This window comes from Corvus hawaiiensis, chromosome 8, assembly GCF_020740725.1.
Source record: "Corvus hawaiiensis isolate bCorHaw1 chromosome 8, bCorHaw1.pri.cur, whole genome shotgun sequence".
NCBI classification, from domain to species: Eukaryota; Metazoa; Chordata; class Aves; order Passeriformes; family Corvidae; genus Corvus; species Corvus hawaiiensis.
This window is the reverse complement of record NC_063220.1, coordinates 7,947,228-7,968,547: the sequence shown is the minus strand read 5'-3', so window position 1 is coordinate 7,968,547 and position 21,320 is coordinate 7,947,228. Positions and strand designations below refer to the sequence as shown.

The 21,320-nt window shown below is 36.6% G+C and overlaps 1 protein-coding gene across 5 annotated transcripts in view; it reads left to right on the top strand.

Annotated features, from left to right (window-relative positions):
- Window positions 1-21,320, top strand: part of ATRNL1 (attractin like 1) — a 448,295-nt gene that overhangs the window by 30,043 nt on the left and 396,932 nt on the right. For all 5 annotated transcript variants that reach the window (XR_007205109.1, XM_048310902.1, XM_048310901.1 and 2 more), the window contains exons 2-4: window positions 16,608-16,691; window positions 18,682-18,795; window positions 19,238-19,366. Coding sequence is in view for 4 of the 5 variants with exons in the window: in XM_048310902.1 (XP_048166859.1) it covers window positions 16,608-16,691; window positions 18,682-18,795; window positions 19,238-19,366 (327 nt within the window). In the remaining variant the exon portion in view is untranslated. The remainder of the gene's footprint in view (window positions 1-16,607; window positions 16,692-18,681; window positions 18,796-19,237; window positions 19,367-21,320) is intronic.

Genomic DNA, 21,320 nt, shown 5'->3' with positions numbered 1-21,320 from the left:
TAGAGCACTATCTGAAAACAGCTGGATTAATTCTCATCAAATCTCTGTAGATAAAGTTATCCCTCCATGATCAATTTATTGAAATATTACCAGGAATGTCCATCTTTTTACTGAGATGAGAGGGCTGGGCTGACTGTACCTTGTTGCTTTAATTAAGCAGAGTGACTTTCCTTTCTGATCATTTGTCTGGTTGTGTAATATTTTTGTTTCCAACAAACTTCCCATGCCAAATTCCCAGCTGGCAATACCAGAGTTGTGTAGAGAATGCACAGTATCCTGGTTAAATATTGCCATATTAACTTGGGATCAACAGCACCTGCGAAGCTTTGCAGCCTGTAAGTGATCTGTGACACAACCTGCATGTCACAGCCCCAAACAGGTCATACTTGAAGATTTCTGTAACCTCACTGTGTAGTTGAGTTCATTTTATAATTATTTTGATCTTAACATTTTTTAGGCAGGCTTTGTTTTTGATATGAGAAAAGCAAATGCAGACGTGGTTGTGTGAGTTAACAGGCACTAGATGCTGTCGTTGGCACCTCTTTCCATGTTGATCCCTGCAAATTTTGAAGATGGGAACTTGTTGGCCTCTATCTGTGCAACAGGGCTGCAACTGGGCCATTCAGTATTGACCTAAATTATAGCATTCATCTTCTATTAAGATGGACTTTTTATTTAATCCGTCTTTGACGCTGTTGCTCTTTGAAAAGAAGTCTCCTTCAGAGTGGGTTTTTTATGTTATTCTGCCTTCATTGCTGTGTGGTTTCTTGAATGTTTTTTCTCTGTTGACTTTGATGGTACAGGTCTTTCTTGACTTGGGACTCTCAACTACTGTAACTGCTGCTCCAGTATCTAGTTGGTTTATTTTCCTTACTAAGGAGTAGAAAAACCTTTGAAACAACTACTCTTTATCCTTTTTAGCTGTCATTCTCAACTTGATTGCTTGTCTGCAAACTGTCTCTTGCTGCTGATTTTAAAATACATTCTTCCAACTCAGTCTGTTTTATTTCTTTAAATAATCTTGTTCATTCACCTCCTGAGGTAATCAAACATTTTTAAAAGGTTCTGGGACCCTAAATCTCTAACAATTCACTAGGACATTCAGCATTTCTTGAAACTCTCTGAGATGTCATTATGATAGTCTTAGTATACTGTTTTCCCTGTAAATTAATCCAAATTTTGCACCTTTAAGGCTAAAAAATTATTTTTTAATTTTTGTATAAGTACACAGTTCAAGAAGCAAAAATCTGCATGGAGACATAGGAAAAACGAATCATTCAGATATTCTTTGTAAAAAAAGCCTTCAAGATGCATCCTTTGTGTGAATGCTGAGGAGATGGCTCCCTGATGAGTGATTAACATACCTCACCGACTGACTCAGTTAATGAATAATTTTTATTTTAAAATCAATGAGTGGAATACAGCTCTATTCAACCTTATTCATAAGAAACATAGCTGTGCCTTCTGGTCTGGTTTATCATCAGGGACTGCTTAAAACTGTTAAATTCTTTTTATGCAGACACTTATGCAAGGTAACCTTAGACCTAACAATATGTAGCCATCCTGTTTTCTCATAGAATAGCAGGTGGCGACTTTGAGCTTCCATATGACTTATTCATATGTCCCAGTATTTGCTTGTGTCAAGACATTAAAGAGGGTTCTTTCCTGTTTTGAAGCAGGTGGATGTCACTGACCTCATTTGGGATGTTGCCTTATCTAGTGCATGCAGCAAATGTATCAATATTTTATGCAGTGTGATGCTGAGGGAATCCAGAAACAGATGAGTAGCACAGATCTGAATGGCTGTGCAAAATACAAAAAAAAAAAAAAAAAGAGGTAAAATATGGGAAACTACTAATCTATAGAAATTACTTGGAAAGCTTACCAAAGGCATGTTTCCTCCCCTCCCCAGGCATATATTGTCTGCTTAGTAGCTTAAATTACTTCTGGAGATTGACGCTTTTTCTCTTAAATGTTTAGCTACCCACTTAAGGGACAAGTCATTCAGCTTAATTTTCTCCAGTTTCCCCAGCTGTTACCTAAAGGATCCTTCTTTACTCTCCTGGCATGTGCAAAGTTAGTTATGTGTTTATCCTACTCTTCTCTAATGAGTGGTAAAAACACTAATGAGAAGAATATCTGGAACTATAGCTTGAGAATGTTGAAAGTCTTCCAACAATCTTCTGAAGCTGGGCTTTGCCCTCTCTTGCCTGTAAGACCTAATCCTATATCCCTGTTGTACACGACAGGCAAGTCTTGCAGATTTACACCGTGGCAACTTAGACAAGGGCTATGTCCATTTTTATGCTTAGTAAAATTTTTAGATCCCTTCAAGTTTTTGTGATAGTACAGGGTATGTACTGAAAGTCAAGAAATATGAGTAAATACTTCCTTAAAGCTCACTTATCAACTGAAAGCTTTTTAAGGCAGCCCTGTCAGTTTAAATTCCCTAAAAGTATAATATGTAAAATGATACACATGTGCTCTATAATCCTGTCTTTAGTAAATGGATTTGCAGCCTAAGAACTTCTGTGAATTGGAACACTCAGATCCTTAGGCTAATTCAAGAAAAAGCATTTTAAAATGTAAAGGGATTAAAAATTTGTATTCCTAGTGATTTTGTAAGCAAAGATTTAGCTTATTTTCTAACTAAATGCAAAAGCAGACATTAGGCTGGCAATTACCAATCTCAGGCTGAAGAAGCCATCTCAGTCTTGTATATTCAGATAACTTTGAGAGTTGGTGTTTAAGAAGTAGCTATTTTATTAGGATAGTTTTTTAAGGGTGAGAAAGTCAGACAAAAATGACCCTAGTGTGTCTCCCTTGGTCAGGAGATGGATCCTGCTGATTGTCACTCTGCATGTGACTCCAAGCTCTACGAGCTGGTTGAGTGCTCGCTGATGGGAGGGCAAAGCCTCCTCTGTGCTGCCCACTTGTAGCTGGCCAGGTCAGTGTGTTCACATTACAGCTTGTGCCTGGCTTCCATTTTGGACAAGAAAACTCAAGGGGAAAGGGGCTCTGCTTCAGTTTTGGTTAGCTGGGAGGCAGAGGTGGTGCAAAATAACATCTGTACAAGATTATGCCTTGTTCTGCCTCTATGGCTGCTGGTGTTTCATACATCCTGATCCGTATCTGGCACCTATTTTGGGGGGGAACACATATGCTAAAGTATAAATGCAGCTGTGGATTTTATGAACAGCTGACAAAAATGAGCCAATTCACAGATCAAAATAAAACTCTTCCCACAAGTATATGGTTTGTGCTTTATTTGCCTTAATTTATTTAATCACTGAAACTAAGGTACCACATGTTTGGATGAACATGTTTTTCCCTTTCAACTCTTTGTCTAAATAATTTATCAAAACAGCTGTATTTGTAAATCCTAAATCTTAATATTTTTTCTCCTAAAGCAATGAATGAAGCTTCCTAATTGTCTAGTTTGAGATGCTGTAAAATATGTAATTCTCTTCTCTTTGGAATTTCTGTGATTTTTTTTCTTTTTGAGAGCATACATCCATAGAGGTGTGTTTTAGTTTTTTGCAGTTTTAAATAAAAGCTTGTTTTGGGGATGATTCATCAAGCCCTTTGGATCTCTTAAGGCTGGTGATAACCCTCAGCTTCCTTACTGAAAAGCTAACCATGCTAGAATTAGTTTGAATTTTGCTTTAACTGGACTAGGTTCCAGTTTATGACCTACTAAGAGCCTGTGCACAATGCTGTCCTCAGAGAACGGAGGTCAGGAGTGATTGAAGCTCAGATTAATGATTTAAGAGCACCTTCTGGTGACTAATCAAAGGCCAAAAAAAAAGTTTGTTTTGACTGTGGGGTGAATGTTTAGAGACGTATCTAGAAGTATGTCCTGAAAACAGCTTTGATTCATTTTACAGCTGAGTATACTGGAATATTAGCCTTTCTGCTCTTGAAACTTCCCCCCTTCTCCCCCAGCTCTTAATCTCTTCTGCTTTTAAGCATTGCTGAACAGATGCTTATGTAGGATAAGATCTAACAAAAGAGTAGCAACAACCAGAAACTCTATTAGAAATTGAGGTTCAACTGTGGTCTTAGGTAATGCAGATATTTTCCTGAAACAGGAGGGAATGTTCTTTTGTCTTGCACTTGTTTTGATTTCTAACATCTTTGATTCTGGCAAGATCTTGGTCTAGAAAAAGTCACAAGTTGAAAGAAGACTGTTTATATATTGCAAAAGTGTTGAAAGCCTTTAAGGTCAACTGAAAGCTTAAGGAAATTTGTTTCCTGTGACTTGTTGCTGGTATTAAGCTGTTAATGTTGCAGGAATTTATCTTTGAAAACATTTTCTTTACAAGAGAAATTATTTTATCACTGATAAGCATAGAATCAGTTTTGATCATCTACCATTGATGGAAACTTCAGAGCTGTAAGTTATCTGAGACAGTAGCACAAATGCCAAATTCTAGTCCACAAATCAAGACCTGAGTAAAAGTCATATTAATACTTTTGTTATTGTGAGGGGTTTCTTTTGATTTGGATTCTAAACCACTTTTGAAATTCTTGATGAATGCTGTTCTCAGACCATGTCAATAATTTAGAGTCTTTCAAGGAGTATTTAATGCGTTTTCTCCAATAAAAATTATAAATGTATTGCCGTTTCTGTGGTTTTCTAGGCAGAAGGAGAATTGGTTTTGTTAGTTTTCATATCTACTCGCTTATTTTTACCTGTAGTGAAACTTTCTGAAAAGCAAAACCAACCATCCAAAACATTTAAAAATAAATTCTCTTTGCTCACAATTAAAAAAAAAAAACCAAGCAAAAGTGTTTATGATTGAATTATTGATGATATAGAAGGTTCTGCTTATGTCAGTGCATGCCTGTTACTTGGTATAGCGGACTGGAAAGGTACTCAAGGAACCATCCAGTAGAGCAGGTAAAGTCATGTAGACAAGGAAAGTAAATTTTATTTAAACAGGATTAGTTTTAATTGGCATCCTTGCAGTAATAATCTTCCTTCAGCTGAATAATATCCTTTCAGATGTCTGTCTTCTGTATGCAAACCAGTGCACTTTCTGAATTTGCTATGTTTTCCAGTTTTGTTTAAGCCAATCAAATAAAGCAATAATTACTCTATATTTGTTGTATCTTTGAAAGGCCCTTTGGTAGGAATTCCACCATTGCCAGGAAATTTATTCTGCATTGACTGTTAGATGGCTTGTTGAGTGAGGTGACCAGAGCCATTTAGATTTCTAGTTTGCTGCATTCCAAAAAATAACTAAATTATAGTTGAAGCAGTGAAATGCTGACAGGAATACTTGATGGCATGTTTGTAAACTGGCATATTAAATAACAGAAGTATCTATTTGAATGCTTCTGTATCTGTCCATAGTTGCCAAGAGCTGGGAATGCCTGTCCCACAGCGTGGCCCATGGAGGGTGTGCTGCTCATGCTCCTTTGGCATATGATTCATGGAATCTGAGAAGGGGCAGCACCAGCCCACTCTTCTCATTCTCCCTGACCGTGCAGCTGTGTTGTAACAATTCTCTGCTCTAGTGCATTTTACTACCTGAATCATCACTTTTTCTCTAAGCCTTAGGGTCCCTGCTTTTTCCTGCCCCTATTTCAGAGTGATTACTTGCCTTCTTGTTTCTTTTCCTCTATTTGTTTCCAACAGCCTAATTTACTGTCTTTAGAATTCAGCATATGGCTTTGTCGAATCCTACTGGCTTTTGAACACTAAGCTGTGTACCAGTAGCTCCTGTCTCTGTACAGGTGTAATTTCTGTTTATACTGTCTTGATGAAGAGTGGGCCCTTGTTTCTAATCCATTCTGCTTTGTGTTTGACCTGAGTGGGAATAGATCAGCAGCAGCTTTGAGAACTTCCCCTAACAGAAGTTAGATCGTCAGCCTCTGAGAGCCTGTTATCCTGGGAGCAATCATAAGAATTCCTGCTCATCAGTGATAGTTCTACACTTTCTGTAGCCTCTCACTGACCAGGCAGGCTGGCTGTGTCCCCCACATGCCTTGCTCTATCCCTGTAAGGATAGCATGAACAGGCCCATGAGGGTTCTGGGCTTGTAGGTGTGTGTTTTGCTGTTATATTCTGTTAAAGTGGGGCATTCCAAGCAATGTTCCCCATACCTGTATTCTCCTGGTGGGGGGGGGAGGGACAACAGTCCCAGGATAATTTTCATGTGTTCTTGTTCCCCCTTCCTAAATTTCACTAAAATTCCTAAAAACTTTTGTTTGTCGTTTTAAACTTGGCATCAGTATTTCTTTTATTCTGGTTTTATATTTAAATACAGAACAAATTACAGGCTAGAGATATCCTCCCACTGCTCCCCAGAAACCCCAAAACAAAAAAAACACCCCTGCAAACAAAAACACGCCCAAACCCCTCTACCAACATATTAAATCATTCGTTCTGGGAAACTTGCAGCTGTCATGGTTAACACTCAAAATATCATAGTGTCTCTTTCTTATACCTCTTCATCCACTTCTAGAGGGAGTGTTGGAAGTTGCTAACAGTGTTGTGACATACCCATAAATTATAAAGTCAAGCAGAAAATATGAGTGAAATGACACCTGCCATATGAGTAAAATGTGTTCTGAAATGATGCTCTTTTATTACTGGTAAGAATCTTTAATTTCCCCAAACAAAAATGCTTTGTAGTACCCTAGAGACATGAATGCCATTATTCCATTTCTTTACTGCAAACAGAGGGATGGCCTTTGTGTAATGTCCTGATAATTGGTACAGCCAGAGAAGTTGGAAGTAAGTGATTATCTATATAATTATCTGAAAGACAATACTTGAAATCTACTCAGTAACCAGCTCTTTGAATTTATTAATCAATTAAATTTCTGAAAGAACTTACGTCTCTTCTTATCTCAACATTTGTGCTGAGACTCTGTTGGGAGACTGGGAACCTCTTATGAAGCTGCATGTGTGCTGATGGGAAGGGGGAGAGAGAGGAAGAAGGAGTTGCTGGTTTTTTTAAATATATATATAAATATTAAAAATATAATTTTATATATATAAATGAATTTTTTAAAGTCTTGAAAACCAAACAAATAATAAATAATATAAAATAAAAAAAAAATCTGCTATGGTTGTCCTAGGGTGGGATGCTAAGAGAAAATTATACTTTTTTTCCTTTGGAAAGTGTGTGTGTGTCAAATTTTACTGCATTTTTGTGTTTTCAAAACTAATATAGCTTTTGTGACCTGGTGCTTGCAGCCTTCTGGTATGAGGTAGTTTCCTGCCATGAGAATTTTGTCCGTAACAGACATGGAATCTGATGGTTAGATATTAAATGACTGGAAGGCAGAAACAGGTGCCTCTTGGTGAGCATAGATACTTGATTTAAATAGTCAAGGAGAAATTTAGGAGTTGGTGACACACTGGATTTAGAGCATTTGCCTGTTACCTCAGGAAGCTTAAGTTAAAACCCTGAACTAGGTCACAAGTGAAAATGAGATTTATGGTGATGTACAGTGAAAAATTGGCACAGTGCATTACCTTGTTGCCAAGTACCTCAGCCTGCCTTGCCAATGTGCTTTTTGCTCCACATCTTAAAATACTGTAGCATGTTTGATTAATTATAGAAGTCTTATAAAATACATATATATGGCTCAGTATATAAATATATTTACATATGTATAAAGTACATACACAAATGCATAAAAATTCCTAAATAACTTTATCCTTCACTCATGTTAATCCTGTGATTCTATCAAAACCTGTAGCTAATCTTACTTTAACATAGAAACTACTGAGATTGAATCGTATTTAAAGGTAAGGGAAGTAGGTGGAGCAAGAGACCCCCTTGACTTAGCTGTGAGCTTCTGAGTCTGCTGAAAAGAGAACTGTACCAGAGATGGAAAAGCAGACAAACACATGGTGAGGACTACAAGGGCATTTCCAGGGTGTTCAGAAATGCAGTCAGAAAAGCAGAAGCTCAGCTTAAATTGAAATTGGCCAGAGGTATCGAAAACTACAAGAAGAGTGTTCTTCAGGTATGGAAACAAGCAGGAACAAAACACAACATTGCCTGTTAAGCAGGAGAGGTGAATTAGTCACCAACGATGTGGAAAGACAGAGGTTCTCAACACTTGGTTCACATCTGTCTGTACTGGCACTGTTGGGCCCCCAGCCCTGGGAACAAAGCTACAGGTTGATGTAAACACAGACCCGTCGTCAGTGGAGGAGTTGGTCTTGGATAGTTGGGAACTACTGGGAGCTTGGAATATTGGGAGCTATTACGGGAGCTTGACCCCTACTAATGAATGAGCCCTGAGAAAATCCATCTGAGGGTGTTCAGAGAGCTGGCTCCTGTTGTGAGGCTGCTCTCCATAATCTTTGAGAAGTCGTGGAGATTGAGGGACTGGATTTCAGAAGACTGGAAGAAAGCTCATGACAACTCTATCTACAAAAAGGACTAAAAGGAAGGTCCAGGAAATTATTAGGCCCATCAGTCTTACTTTTGTCTCTGGGAAAGTTATGGAATGAATTCTCCTGGGGACTATTACAAGTCAGATGAAACACATGAGTGGGACAAGTCAGCAGAGAGTCACCAAGGGCAAAATGTGCTTGACAAACCTGATTGCCTTCTGCGACTAAGTAACTTTATTGATGATGTGGGCTGAGACATTGTCTACCTGAATTTCTCCAAGGCTTTTGATATGGTTTCCCACACCCTCCTGGTACAGACATGGATGTGTTGGGGTCTAGACAAGGGATCTGTGCAGTGGGTGGGGAGCTGTCTGCCTGGTCATGTGTCAACAGCTCCTGTTGCAAGTGGGATCCACCTGGGATCAATATTGGTCCTAACAAGTGGTGATCTGGAAGATGGGATGAAGTGTACCCTGACAGAGCTTTGACATGTTAACAAAATAATGCCAGAACATACACTTAACCATGTTACTTTTGGAAATGGAGGCTGCCTTGTGGAAAATAAATCCTAGAAAAAAGAGCTCTTGCTGTTAAAGAAACCAAAACTATAACTTTTTTTTGTTTGTTTTCAACACAGGGAATAATATAAGGATAATGTGTTACTCCGAGTGATCTTAAAGCAACATAAGGGTGATCTTAAAGCAACATAATCTATGAAGGTACAGAACTTTTCTAAATTAAATAATAACAGTGTTAATCTGGTAGGAAAAAGTAAGTAATAGAACCACTTCAGTCTGGTGGAATGTGTTCTTGGTTTTTTTTTTTTAATTAATTGCTTCATTATCTTGGCAACATTTGGCCATAAAAATAACTCTTGGCTGAAGCAAACATTGTAAAATGTTAGAGCAATGGGGTGTCTCCTTGCTTCCTGGCAGATTCTTTTATGATTCCTATTTGCTTCTAATAGTAACTATCTGCATACTTGAGAAAACTTTGGTATTACTGTTAATATTCTTCTGAATCAAGACTGAATTGTCAGAACTTTGAATATTTCAAACCTTGCTCTTTTTTTGAGCAAATGAGTAACCAAGATGTGAAACTGTGAGTACAAGAAGTTCAGTCAGTGCATTGGGTAGATGATCTGCCTCTTACTCAAAACAGGAATGATTTTTATATACCTTTTTGACCTTTGGGATATTATATGTGGAGTAGCATTTGCAGCCATACTTGGATGGGATGGTGATACAGGGTATTATATCATGTCTTGTGTTTGTATCAAATGCCAACTTGATTTTCTATCAGTTCTTAATTTTAAGCATGGTGGCAGACCTATTTATAGACAGAATTTTGGATGACATCTATGAACTAGCCTGAGCATTTCTTATAGAGTATATGCCTGTCTCATATGACTTTGTTGAACCATGATATTAAAATAGGAAATAAGAAATGTCTGTAGTATTCCAGATAAGAGAGGCGAAACTACATTTCTTTCACTTCATTTCTTTTCACTAAGTTTTTTCCAGGTCAGTGGAGGATGCCGTGCTATTTGCAGTATCTTTTAAAAGGCACTGATCTCCAAGTTGAGATGGAGGACCACTGCCACCTGGAAAATATTGGCAAGATTTGAACTGTTAATTGGTGTAGCAGTTCTGTAGAAAATATGGAGTTTGCTGTTGAACTCTGTAGACTGATTCAACTCCACTCAATTTTATAGGAAGTTTTCATAAATATTACATGTAAATCTATCTGTGTAGAACTAGATACCATAAAAGCTTTCTTGGTTGTTGATAACTTCTGAATATTTGGGGTGATACGGTGCTTAGTAGTGGTGTATTTCTTTGCTTAGATTCAGGACAATCAGCATTTGGATTGGTTTTTTAGATACTTTGGCTTACACTCACATATTTTAGGGAATATATATGCGTGTAATCTGAAGAAAAATCTGAAGACAAAAGTCAGGATGGCTTTTTTCAAGATCCATTCTATGCAGCTATACTTTCAGTAGGGTTATTTTCTCCCTTCATGTATCAAGCGTTTAAATGAAAATACTCCAATCATTTGTGCAGTGGGAGAGATTTCTGTGCCTGTTATTCACCTTATCTCTTGGACTTTATTCACCTATAATTCTGTGAATAATTTTGTCAAAAAAACTTGAAATGGATCATTTTGACACGTATTGTTACTGGAAACCTAAGGGGAAAATTTCTTTACATGAAGAAAAAGTAGAAAGCTCTTTTCTTTATGTGTCAGTACTTTTCTTTGGATTTAATATTTAGAACCATGAGGAGGAAAACTTTGTTGCAGTGCCTCTAATTCACAGTGCTGGTGTCTGACAACTGCTTAATTTTAACCAACACAAAAAATGGTGCCGTGTTGTAATTGCTTGAATGACTTGCATTATAGTATACAAAATTAAAGCAACTGTAATGATGAAGATCATGGGTGCACTGGAGTTTTAATTTTTGCTAGTACTGCCTTTATGTTAGTGCTTTTTAAGGTGCATGAATAATGAATATGAATATTCAGAAACTGTTGACGTAGTTGAGTAATAGAAAAAGGGCTGTTATGAAACATGCAGGAGTTTTTTTGAAGACCTTTATCATAAAGATACACAAATAGAATTTTTTCTTTTCTTGTGGGGTTCATTGCTGTTTAAGTAGGGTTCCTCACTAAGCATTGTGGCCAGAAGTTACTATCTTTTAAGTGACTGTTTATATCAGAGAAAGAAAAAAAGGTTTTCCTACTGCACAAGTGGTTATAAATGAAATTTTCCATGCAGCAATTTCCAGCTGATGTGAGCTGCATTGATCCCATATAATACTGCCTGATACTGGCAGAATTGGATTTGAATTTCTACACTTGAGCAGGCATGATTAACCTCAGTAAGATGAACTAGAGTAATACCATTTAGTTCCTCCTGTGGAGGAAGTTGGCAATCTTGGGGAATTACAGGTTGTACACAAATCAGCATAAAAGCAGTTTTTCTGCTACTTACATTCAGGAGAACTGGCCATATTATGTTTATTAAATAATTCTCTGGTTGCTATGCTGGTCAGGCTACAGCTGGAGAAGTAGGCACCATTTTGAGATGCAGATGACTTGGAAAACCTCTAGAGGAAGGAAGTCTAGAAAATGACTCGTGAGGAATGCGAGATTAAATTGCTTTATTCAGAGAAGAAAAGGCTGAAGGTAGATGGTTGTAAAAGGTGAGCTGAAAGGGGAAGAATATTACCTGATTTCCAGGTCTGCCTAGAGGAAATATGTTTAAGTAAGGAAAGAAAGATGAATTAGACATTTAGAAATACTTTCTAATAATAGGTCAGTACTAAAATAGGTTGCCTAAGAAGATTGTAGACTTTTGTCATTGGAATTATTAAGATAAGATCAGACAAATAACGGACAAAATTTCAGTATGGTTTGGAGAGGTGTTAGGGCATGTTGTAACTGAAATGGCAGTTTAAGAGGTTTTTGGTTAAAAAAAAATCAGGTACCACCTTGTGAGGAGGTAGAAGAAAATTCTTGAGTAGTTAATGCATATTTTCACATTTTAATTTTAAATAGAATAAATATTACGTTTAATATTGTAATACTAGTTTTATCTTTTGCATCTGGTCTGTTTACCAGCTCTTTGTAAGACTGTGCCCACACTTTCTTATTTCAAGTCACTTTGTAGAATCCCTCAGAGTCACGCATTCAGATATCCTATTCTAAACAACCTGTCCTGTCTATGTTCTGTGAGCTTATGTAATGTTGTGCAGCCTAAGCAAGGGAACAGATTTCTTTTATGTAAGGGAAAATACATTGCATAAGGAAGATGCCGTATAAGTTTGGACTTTGGAAATAACTTCTATAGCATCCTTTCAGTTGTTTTGGGGACTATTACAAAAATGGGCTGTAGAATAACAGCCTTTTTCAGAAACAGAACACCTGCCAGAATAAACCTTAAATTGATGTTTTACACCAGATTTATATCCCAGCTAATTTAGTTTTTTTTAATCACAAGTGTTAAGCTTCTTGAAATACAGGATATATCCTTATGGGGAAAAATTGTTTATGCATTCTAATTTTGATTTTACTTTTCTGTGAGTTTTGGAGCATGGTTTTGTTTGAAATAATTTAGAAGGATGAACTCAGGATGAACCGAATTAATCACTAGGGACACTTTGCAACAGAAACTGCTACTTTGTCAATGAGTAAACTGAAACCTATTTAAGAGCAGGCCTGTGATTACTTGTCATGTGAGAAGTAGTAGTGAATGTCCTTACTGTCTTTCTAAATATACCTTCTTCTATTAGTGCAAAGCAGTATGTAACAAGTAGAGGAGTGTGATTGGCATATGCAAATATTTTTTTAATGTATTAAATATTTATTCCTCTTGATTAGTCATTGAAGAAAAATTAGAGCTACAGTATGTTCAGTATACCCTGTTTTCATATGTGCTGTGAAAAAAAAATAACCAACAGCAAGTTATACAATAAATGTAAAAATACAGGAAAATCAAATGCAAATTCTTTGGATTTTTATCAGGTGCTAGTCAATGCTTTATGCCTGGAAAAGAAAAATCTGGCTTTGTGGGTTTTTCAGAACATACTGTTTTTCAGATATTCCTTTGAAAAAAATACTGGAAAACCTTCTTAGTCTGTCACTTAATATTTTGGTATGAGAAATGGCCTCTTGATCACTTCTGCATTTCTTCCTCACTGACTCAGGCTTGTGCTGCCAGGTGGTCTGAATTTTTTTTCCATCTTTATTAATATATTCAGCTGATCTCAGATCTGTGCAGTCTCTTTGTCTGGTATAAATGTTAAGCACAAGGTCTCAACTAGAAAGGTTGCCAGTACATCTATTTATGAAGAACTTCATCTTATAACTTTGAAGCACAGTTATTGATTTTTATTTCTTTTTAATAAAACGTATTTTCATTAAAGATGCAAAGGAGATGGAGCAAAATTTTTCAGCAATGGAGAGAAGAGCTCTTGACTGACACACCAATACTGATATTGAGATTGATCCATAAAGCAAAATATGCTCTATATTGTATATTCAGATACATCTGAAGTAGGAATTGCAAAGTAATCCAACATTTTGTTAAAATTATCAGTAGAAGCGTAGCACTAAGTAATATACACATAAATTAATTTCTTCATAACTCTTTGTTTCATAGTGAATATTTGTAATATTAGGACTGTACCTTATGCTTTGTTTTTCCTAAAGCACCGGTATTATAAATCAGACCTCTGTCCATCTACCAGCAGTTTTGTAGATCTTCATGTTCTGCTGATGACAGAAAATAGCCAGTGACTTTCCTGGTTTAAATTAGTGCCCCTCTCTGGAAGATTTGGTGGTATTATTTTTTGCAGGAAGATACAGGAGATGACAAGACAGCTTTTTCACAGATCTGTAAATATTACAGCAGGGAAGGCCATTTTAATAAACTGCTCTGACGTCTTATGTATTGCAGGGCATAGATTTAATCTGACTACTCCTTCATATTGGACCAATAATTTCTGACTGAACTAGAACATACTTTTCTCTTTTCCTGAAATGCATCAGTCTTGGTTTAAAGTCTCTGCAGTGGTAAATATAAACATTGCCACTGTATATTCTATCTCAGTTATATTTGCCATTATTTTACAGCAGTGGTAATATTCCAGGTGAATGTAGCTATCCCTTTGTTGCACATTTTGGTTGCCCTGTGTTGGCTTTAGCCCTTGCATTTCTGGTGTATTTGTCTGGTGAATGAAACACCCTGTAGTGTCACACATCTTTCGTGGAAGCTATTGCTGACTGATAAATTGGTGAGTGACTGATCTGTCACTGGTGCTTCAGAATGCCTTTAAATGTGCAGCATCCCGACTTCTTTCTGTTATTTGGTAGATCTGTTTTATGTGAAATCGGTATAGATTTCTCATCTATACAAGATGGGAAATGTTCTCTTGCCATGCACCCTCTAATTCTTTTTAGGCTTTGATTATAACCCTGCCAACTAGAAAAAATATTATTGTGCTTATGAAAACCAATGTGCAATTTCAATGACAATATACAGCGTCAGCTACTCCCCTGCGTGTTCTCTTTAGAAGCTTGGAGTCTAGGTGTGACAAACCTGTGGTGCCTGAGCAGGCTGCACAAATTGTTCTGGCTTCCTCTCATCACTGAGGCTTTCTCAGGAGTGAGCGAGGAGTGGGGTGCAGTGCAGGCACCTTTGTGACTAATGAGTGCATAGCCAGGTTGACTCATCTGGATTGTGGTTATTTGACGGAATCACTGTTAGTCACAGAGGAAAACTGCTGATGAATACCTGGCTTTATATGAAAGAGAACATTGCCCTTGATTGGGCAAGGGGTTACCTGAAAGTGGTACTGCTTATCTTTGTTAGTTATGGGATTTGGTATTTGATAACACTTGGAAAGAAAAATAATACAGAAAAGTTCTTGGTATGACTCAAGAAACTTAAAGTAATTCCCATCTGTCTTGCTATTTATTTATTTTAAATAGAATAACCCCTTATCTTACCATTTTCTATGAACATTATTGCAAAGCAATGTCGTGCTCTTATTTATTTACTTTTTTTCCCAACAAGTGAAATGGCTGTTTCAAAGGCTATCTACTCTTCCAAAAGGAACTACTTACCAAAAAATTATCAGCCTAGGAGACAAGGGAAATTGTTTGTGCTTTACTAGTCCCAAAGGGCTGAACTAATAAAAACAACTCTTGTAAGTCACCTCCATTCCACTATACAACCACTAAGAAGGCAATGGTCATGACTGCAAATAAGTTCTTGTAATATTTCACACTTCTTCCAGGAAAATAAATCTTCTCTGGATTCTAAATAAGACTTTACTTCTGTATATAAATCATATGACAGCACTGAAATGATTTTGATTGGAATCTTATGTATGAAAAAACCCCCACAAAAACCAGACAAAGCTTTTCTTATTCAGTGATACCTATTCTTAATGATTCTCTTTCAACAATATAGTGAAAGAAACGAGTGTTTCTGAGGATGTATTTATATTTGTTATTATTTGTTGTTAAAGAGTGGGATGGTCTGTTTCCCCAGTGGAGTAAGGCCACCAGAGATGTGTGTTAAGGCCTGACCATAATCATAAAGGATGCAGAAAATGGAGTGGAGTAGTGATGATACAGTGTGCTGAAGATACAAGGCTTTTTCAGAAAGCTTTTATGTTAATAGATTATTGGATTTAATCTACTGTTTTATCACTGCGTAGATTAATACAAAGTAATATATATGAATGGATGAAAAAGGTTCTCTTTCTACATTAAAGGAATTTCTATATGTGATGAATATTGAGCTATTACCACTCAAAAAAAAGGTTACAGCAGCTACTTCTGTTTCAAATGTCAGAATAGTAGTTGTTGAAAGAGCAAATAAAATCTTAAATTGGAACAGAGAATAAAATGGAAATAATATTGCTACTGTGCAGATTCATGGTTCACTTGCATCTTGAATACAATATGCTGATCTGTGTTGCATCTCAGCAGGCTCTAGGAGAATACAAAAGATATATTAAAAGCAGGGAGAAAGGATTTCCCAGGTTGGAAAAGGGGCAGAGGAGGGAAAGAAGGGAAATAAAACACAGATCATTACATTTTGAGTGGTATAAAACATGAACCCAAAGGCACAGCTGTGGACTGAAAGTGTCCCTGAGCTGCAAGTCATTGAAGGTGGTGTAATGCTGTGTGGAGAATCTGTAGGGATTTAAACTCCTTCCTGGGTAGTCACTGGAGACCACTGTGAAGAGACAGGGTACTGACTAGGAATAACAGAGGAGGAGGCTGACAGATATGCTTATTTAAATTTATATCTTAATTTGTCTTGATCTAGGAGAGTTTTCCCATGGCTGGTGTTGTCTTATTTCAGAAGTAAGTTGTAAGGCAATGGCAAAGCAAATAAGCAAAGCAAACCAAAATGCTCTTAAACAAAACTCCCTTACATTGGCTTGGATCCATTTTGTGTGAAGGATAATTTAAATTATTTGCTACTGAACTAGAAAAAATACAAGTGAATGCCTGGGGGAAGAAAGCAAATCAATGATATAGAATACTCAGAATTCAAGTTTTTATGAGCACAAACAGTGTGATGAGAAATGCAAAGAGAGACTTGACTGTTTTCCCTACTCCCAATTTTCTTTCCAAACAGAAAGATTCTACTGGCATGTCAATGATTCATGTTCTGTTGTGTTGTCTCTGGTTTATTCCAGCACTGTTTTTTTTCTTATAGGTTAACAGAACCTTCTGGATATTTAACAGATGGACCTATAAATTATAAATATAAAACTAAATGCACATGGTTAATTGAAGGATAGTAAGTATCTATTTTTATAGCTTCAGTTTTCTGAATGGTTTGGTACTGTGTGTTCTAGAGATCAAAATAACCCACATAGAGACTGCATGAGGATACAATATGAACAGTTTGGTGTTTTGTTAGTTTGTTTTGGTTTTGTTTAAGTATTATATGGAATTAAAAAAAAATGGTAGTAGGATTTTCAGGATTGCTTAGAGTTGGCTGAATTCCATTCCTATTCAAATTGCTGGCAAAAATTAGGCTGACATCGGTATTTGGCCAGTGCTGCAGGCCCTCAAAACCCAGTGATAAATTTGTTGCACATTTGAGTACCTTTGTAGAAGTTCCAAAAGTAGTTACAGAATCTCTTTTTTTAACTCATTACCTGACTTATCTTATTCAACTCATATCAGTGATAAATGAGGAATGGCCTCAAGTACAGAATGCTTACTCAGTTATGTGTTTCTCAAAAGCTAGTGCTTCTATAAAGTATTTTCCTTTGCATTCTACATCTCCTCATGTACTTAATTTTAAAATAGTTTTGTGACTACAGTTTAGATGTCTCATGCCTGTTGCTAATTTTTCAGTTTATGCAGCACAGAAACACACAGACATGCCTGAAGATATAATGAGACACATAAATTAGTATGGCTAAGTGTTAATGGCACAAATTGGTTACATTTCAGGGGGATTTTTTTTCCCCTCAGGGTATGGGTCAGGATTTTGCTGACTCTAGTTCAGAGTTCTACTAACATTCTAGAAGAAAATTAACTCCTTCTGTATTTCCATGTTGTCATAATCTCAATTACGTGGTCCATTGCTGCAGTTCAGGAATGATGTGTCTGATCTAACTTTGGTCTGCTTATATGCAGACAGTAATTTTAGCAAAGCAACAGTGAAGATACAGGTAGTTTGCAAAATCATTTAAAATGAAGCTTTGGTATCTACATGGCAAGCCTGAATATGTTTCTGACCTATCTAGACTTCTCTTTTTACTCAGTCTAGCTCAGGAATATTTGCACTGCACTGCTCTGTGCTAAAGTGGAAACACGCCTCAGGACTGCAGGCAAACTCTGCTTTGAAGCTGTTCCCCACCCCATTCCTCCTGTTCTCAGGAGATGGCAGAGTAGCCAGGGTAGCTGGAGGAATCAGTGTGCTGCACAGTCTGGGGAGGAGTAAAGCAACCCAGGAGCACCGTGCAAAATGTCAGCACACAAGGAAGTCACATATGAGTATAATATTCAGCCTTAAAACATGAACAAAGAGCTCTCTCCAAAGGATCTGTCACAAAACCCCACGTTTTCCAAACTGACAAGTTGCACTCAAGCCTGTCAGTAGTGAGGAGAACTAAAAGAAAATAATCATTATATTTCATGGAATGTGTATATATATATATGTATATAATGATAATATATATATATAATCATATATATAAAATTCTGTGATATATAAAAATTCCCCTTTCAGAAAGTTTACAGATCCATTTGGACCTCAGCTAACAACTGGTGACATTTCCCACTTGTGGGCAGAGGGGGGGAAGCAGGCACTTGCACTAATATTGGTTGCAATTTCAGATTTGTGTTTTAAGATTTTTATTTTTAATAATTAGTGTAATACTGGAAAGAGGATGTATAGGTGATTTTATCTTGAAAGATTCTTTAAAGTTCATAGTCCTGATACTGTAAAGTAAAGCTAGTGTATTAATATGAGATATTTTAGTTGCTCTAAAGTTGTGGTTCTGAACACTGATAAAATCTGGTGATTTTAAGTATCTTATTAACTTTAGGGATTATTAGTCTTGGACTGAATATGTTATTTTAAAATTTCCTAAGATAAAGGGAAACATTTTCTTGCCCTGGCTTTTGTTATTTCACACTTTGAAATGTTTAGTTACTACTCAAAATCTTTTAATACAGTTATGTTGGCATGATCAATTCTACTGTGAGTTCTTTATCTTATGAGCTCAGTAATTCTGTAAATAATGTTGTACATCAATGTTCTTTTTTTTCAGCCCAAATGCGATACTAAGATTAAGATTTAATCACTTTGCCACAGAGTGTAGTTGGGACCATATGTATGTATACGATGGAGATTCAATATATGCACCTTTAATAGCTGTATTTAGGTGAGTGTATTAATTAATCTTTCAATCCAAGTAGTCATGTATGGACATTTTTGGTTATTGGGGGAAAAAAAGTAACAGAGGCTTTAATATGTTAACTGCTTGCTTTCTTATCTTAATATTGTGGGAACTTGTATGTAAAGTTTTATTAGAATGCATTCCTAAACATTGGAGTTTTGGTTAGATAATCATAGCATAAATCCATTATTTGGATACTTACTGCTGACATTGCATGGAATGTTAATGCTTATACACAGGCATTTTCCTGGAAACCCCTGCCTGACCTTGCAGAGACATGGACAAGTTTTATACACATTTTATGACTTGTTTTTAAAAAAAAAGTTCTTTAATTATGAGTTATCTTTTTAAACTCTCTTTTTCCTTTTTTTCCCCCCCAATTATGCCAAAGATTGCTTAAAAACATGTTTCTCCTTCTCTTTTCCAGTGGTCTGATAGTCCCTGAAGTGCGTGGAAATGAAACTGTTCCTGAAGTGGTTACTACATCTGGCTATGCATTGCTGCACTTTTTCAGTGATGCTGCTTATAACCTAACGGGATTTAACATTTTTTATTCGTGAGTATTTTTGTACTAAGTAATTACCTTTGTTTTTTTCATAGCATAAGAATCATACTTAGTGATAAGTGTCTAAAACCAGGGGCCTGGGCTTATAATAAATTATTAAGGTGTGAGTTAGGGCAAAAAACGCCTAGAGTATGGTTTTTTTGAGTGAAGTCACATGGCCATTCCCAGAGTATGTTTTTCCTATGCCATATGGAACTAGAATGTATCCTCTCCAGTGTTTATCCAACACATATACTTGTCATATGGACTAGAAGGGAGATTATATATTCTGTCATATAAATTCCCTTCTCTAGGGAATCATCTAGGATCATCTGTTGCTTGATTTTTCTTGCTGAATGTACTGTGGCTTTTGAAACCTTGCCGGCAATTCCACTTGGATTTTTGTGCCAGTCACACAATTTAATTGTTTAATTCAATTTCTTTTCTTCTTCTTGGGTATTTCCCCTCCTATTTTCCATCTCAGTCTGCACTCTGCCTTCATAAATCTTACCTGCCCTGTCTTTCAGTTTCTCTGATGGCAAAGTCTAATCTGATATAACCATGATTGCTTTTGTCCAGCCTCCTGTTCTGTGTCAGCGTCTCTAAATACGCATCCAGCAGACCTGAGCCTTTTCCTTTTTATATGCACCAGTTTGCAACTTCTGTCTCATTTGGGATGTGCATGTGACACAATGCAACATCTCTTCATATTGGATGCCTTGGTTCAAGAGGGAATTGCTTGGTCCTTTTGGACCTGTTTCTTCATGTGACAGTTTTTCCATGGTTGAAGATATGCTTGTTTCTTTCTCTCAATCCCTTCAGATTCTGAAATACCAGTTATTGGGGTGTGGTGGCCAGCACTGCATTTCTTATGTGGAAGTACATGTAATATTTTTGTCATATTCTTTATTAGTTTAAAATTCGTGTTTCTGACCATAGCTCTGCTCTTGGCACAGTACTTGTTAAATTGTCTGTGGGAAGATTATTGCTGTAATTTGCAGCAGATTGCCCACCTTTGACCAGATAATAAATAGCTATTCAAGGTTTGGGAAACCTCACTGTATACATTGCATTGGAAATGGCAGCCTAGAAGACTGGGTATTTTTAATTTTTGTCAGTTGACATCAGTAAACTGCAATCACCTGGCAGACTTTCTATTGTAATTACATAAATTTTTCAGTTATCCCTGAAACTTTTATTATGCTTTTTTTATTTGTCTTGGGAGCAAATGGCAATATGACTTGGCATTCTTAAGAAATGAGTGTATGTGCATTCTTTCATTACTTGGTAATGTGGTGTATGCTACATATCATTACCTAATTTTTTTCGTAGATTTAAAATAAATGAAAAAACTTGCCAGTGTTTAATTCCGTTACATGTATAACTCATGAAATTCGATGTACTCTGTTCTTCTGTGTCTTTTATTGCAATGGATAGTTTAAATTTTTTTTTAAATGAACCAACTGTAACAGTTTTTATGATAAAGAAGTGCCTACAATTACTTTTTATGGCTGCATTAACTTTGCTTCTGTCACTGGTCTATTGCACTCTGCTTCTGTTACCCTCTTCCTTATTTTTCAACTTCATCTTGATGGACTGCTTGTATTCCTTTATTTTGGGGAAGACAGAAACACAAAATCTGTGACTAAAGTGCCATTCCAGTAGCAAACAACTGTAATTACTCCAGAACAGTCTGAGTACATTTTCTGTTCCTTGGAGTCAGGCAACTTGGCTTCCAATTCTACTGATTCAATTCTTCTCATTTTCTTTGAATCCTTAATGAACCAGTTGGAGTGAGAAATGGTTTACTTTCAAACTAGTATCTCCTTATGGAAAAACTTAACTGTTCACCTTCCTGCAGAACACTCTCCCTGTGAGGTTGGGGGAGAGGTTCCTCACAGAGGTAGCATACAACTGTTAATGCCATCAATGGATTTAATGCCATAACACCAGACAAAACCCTCAG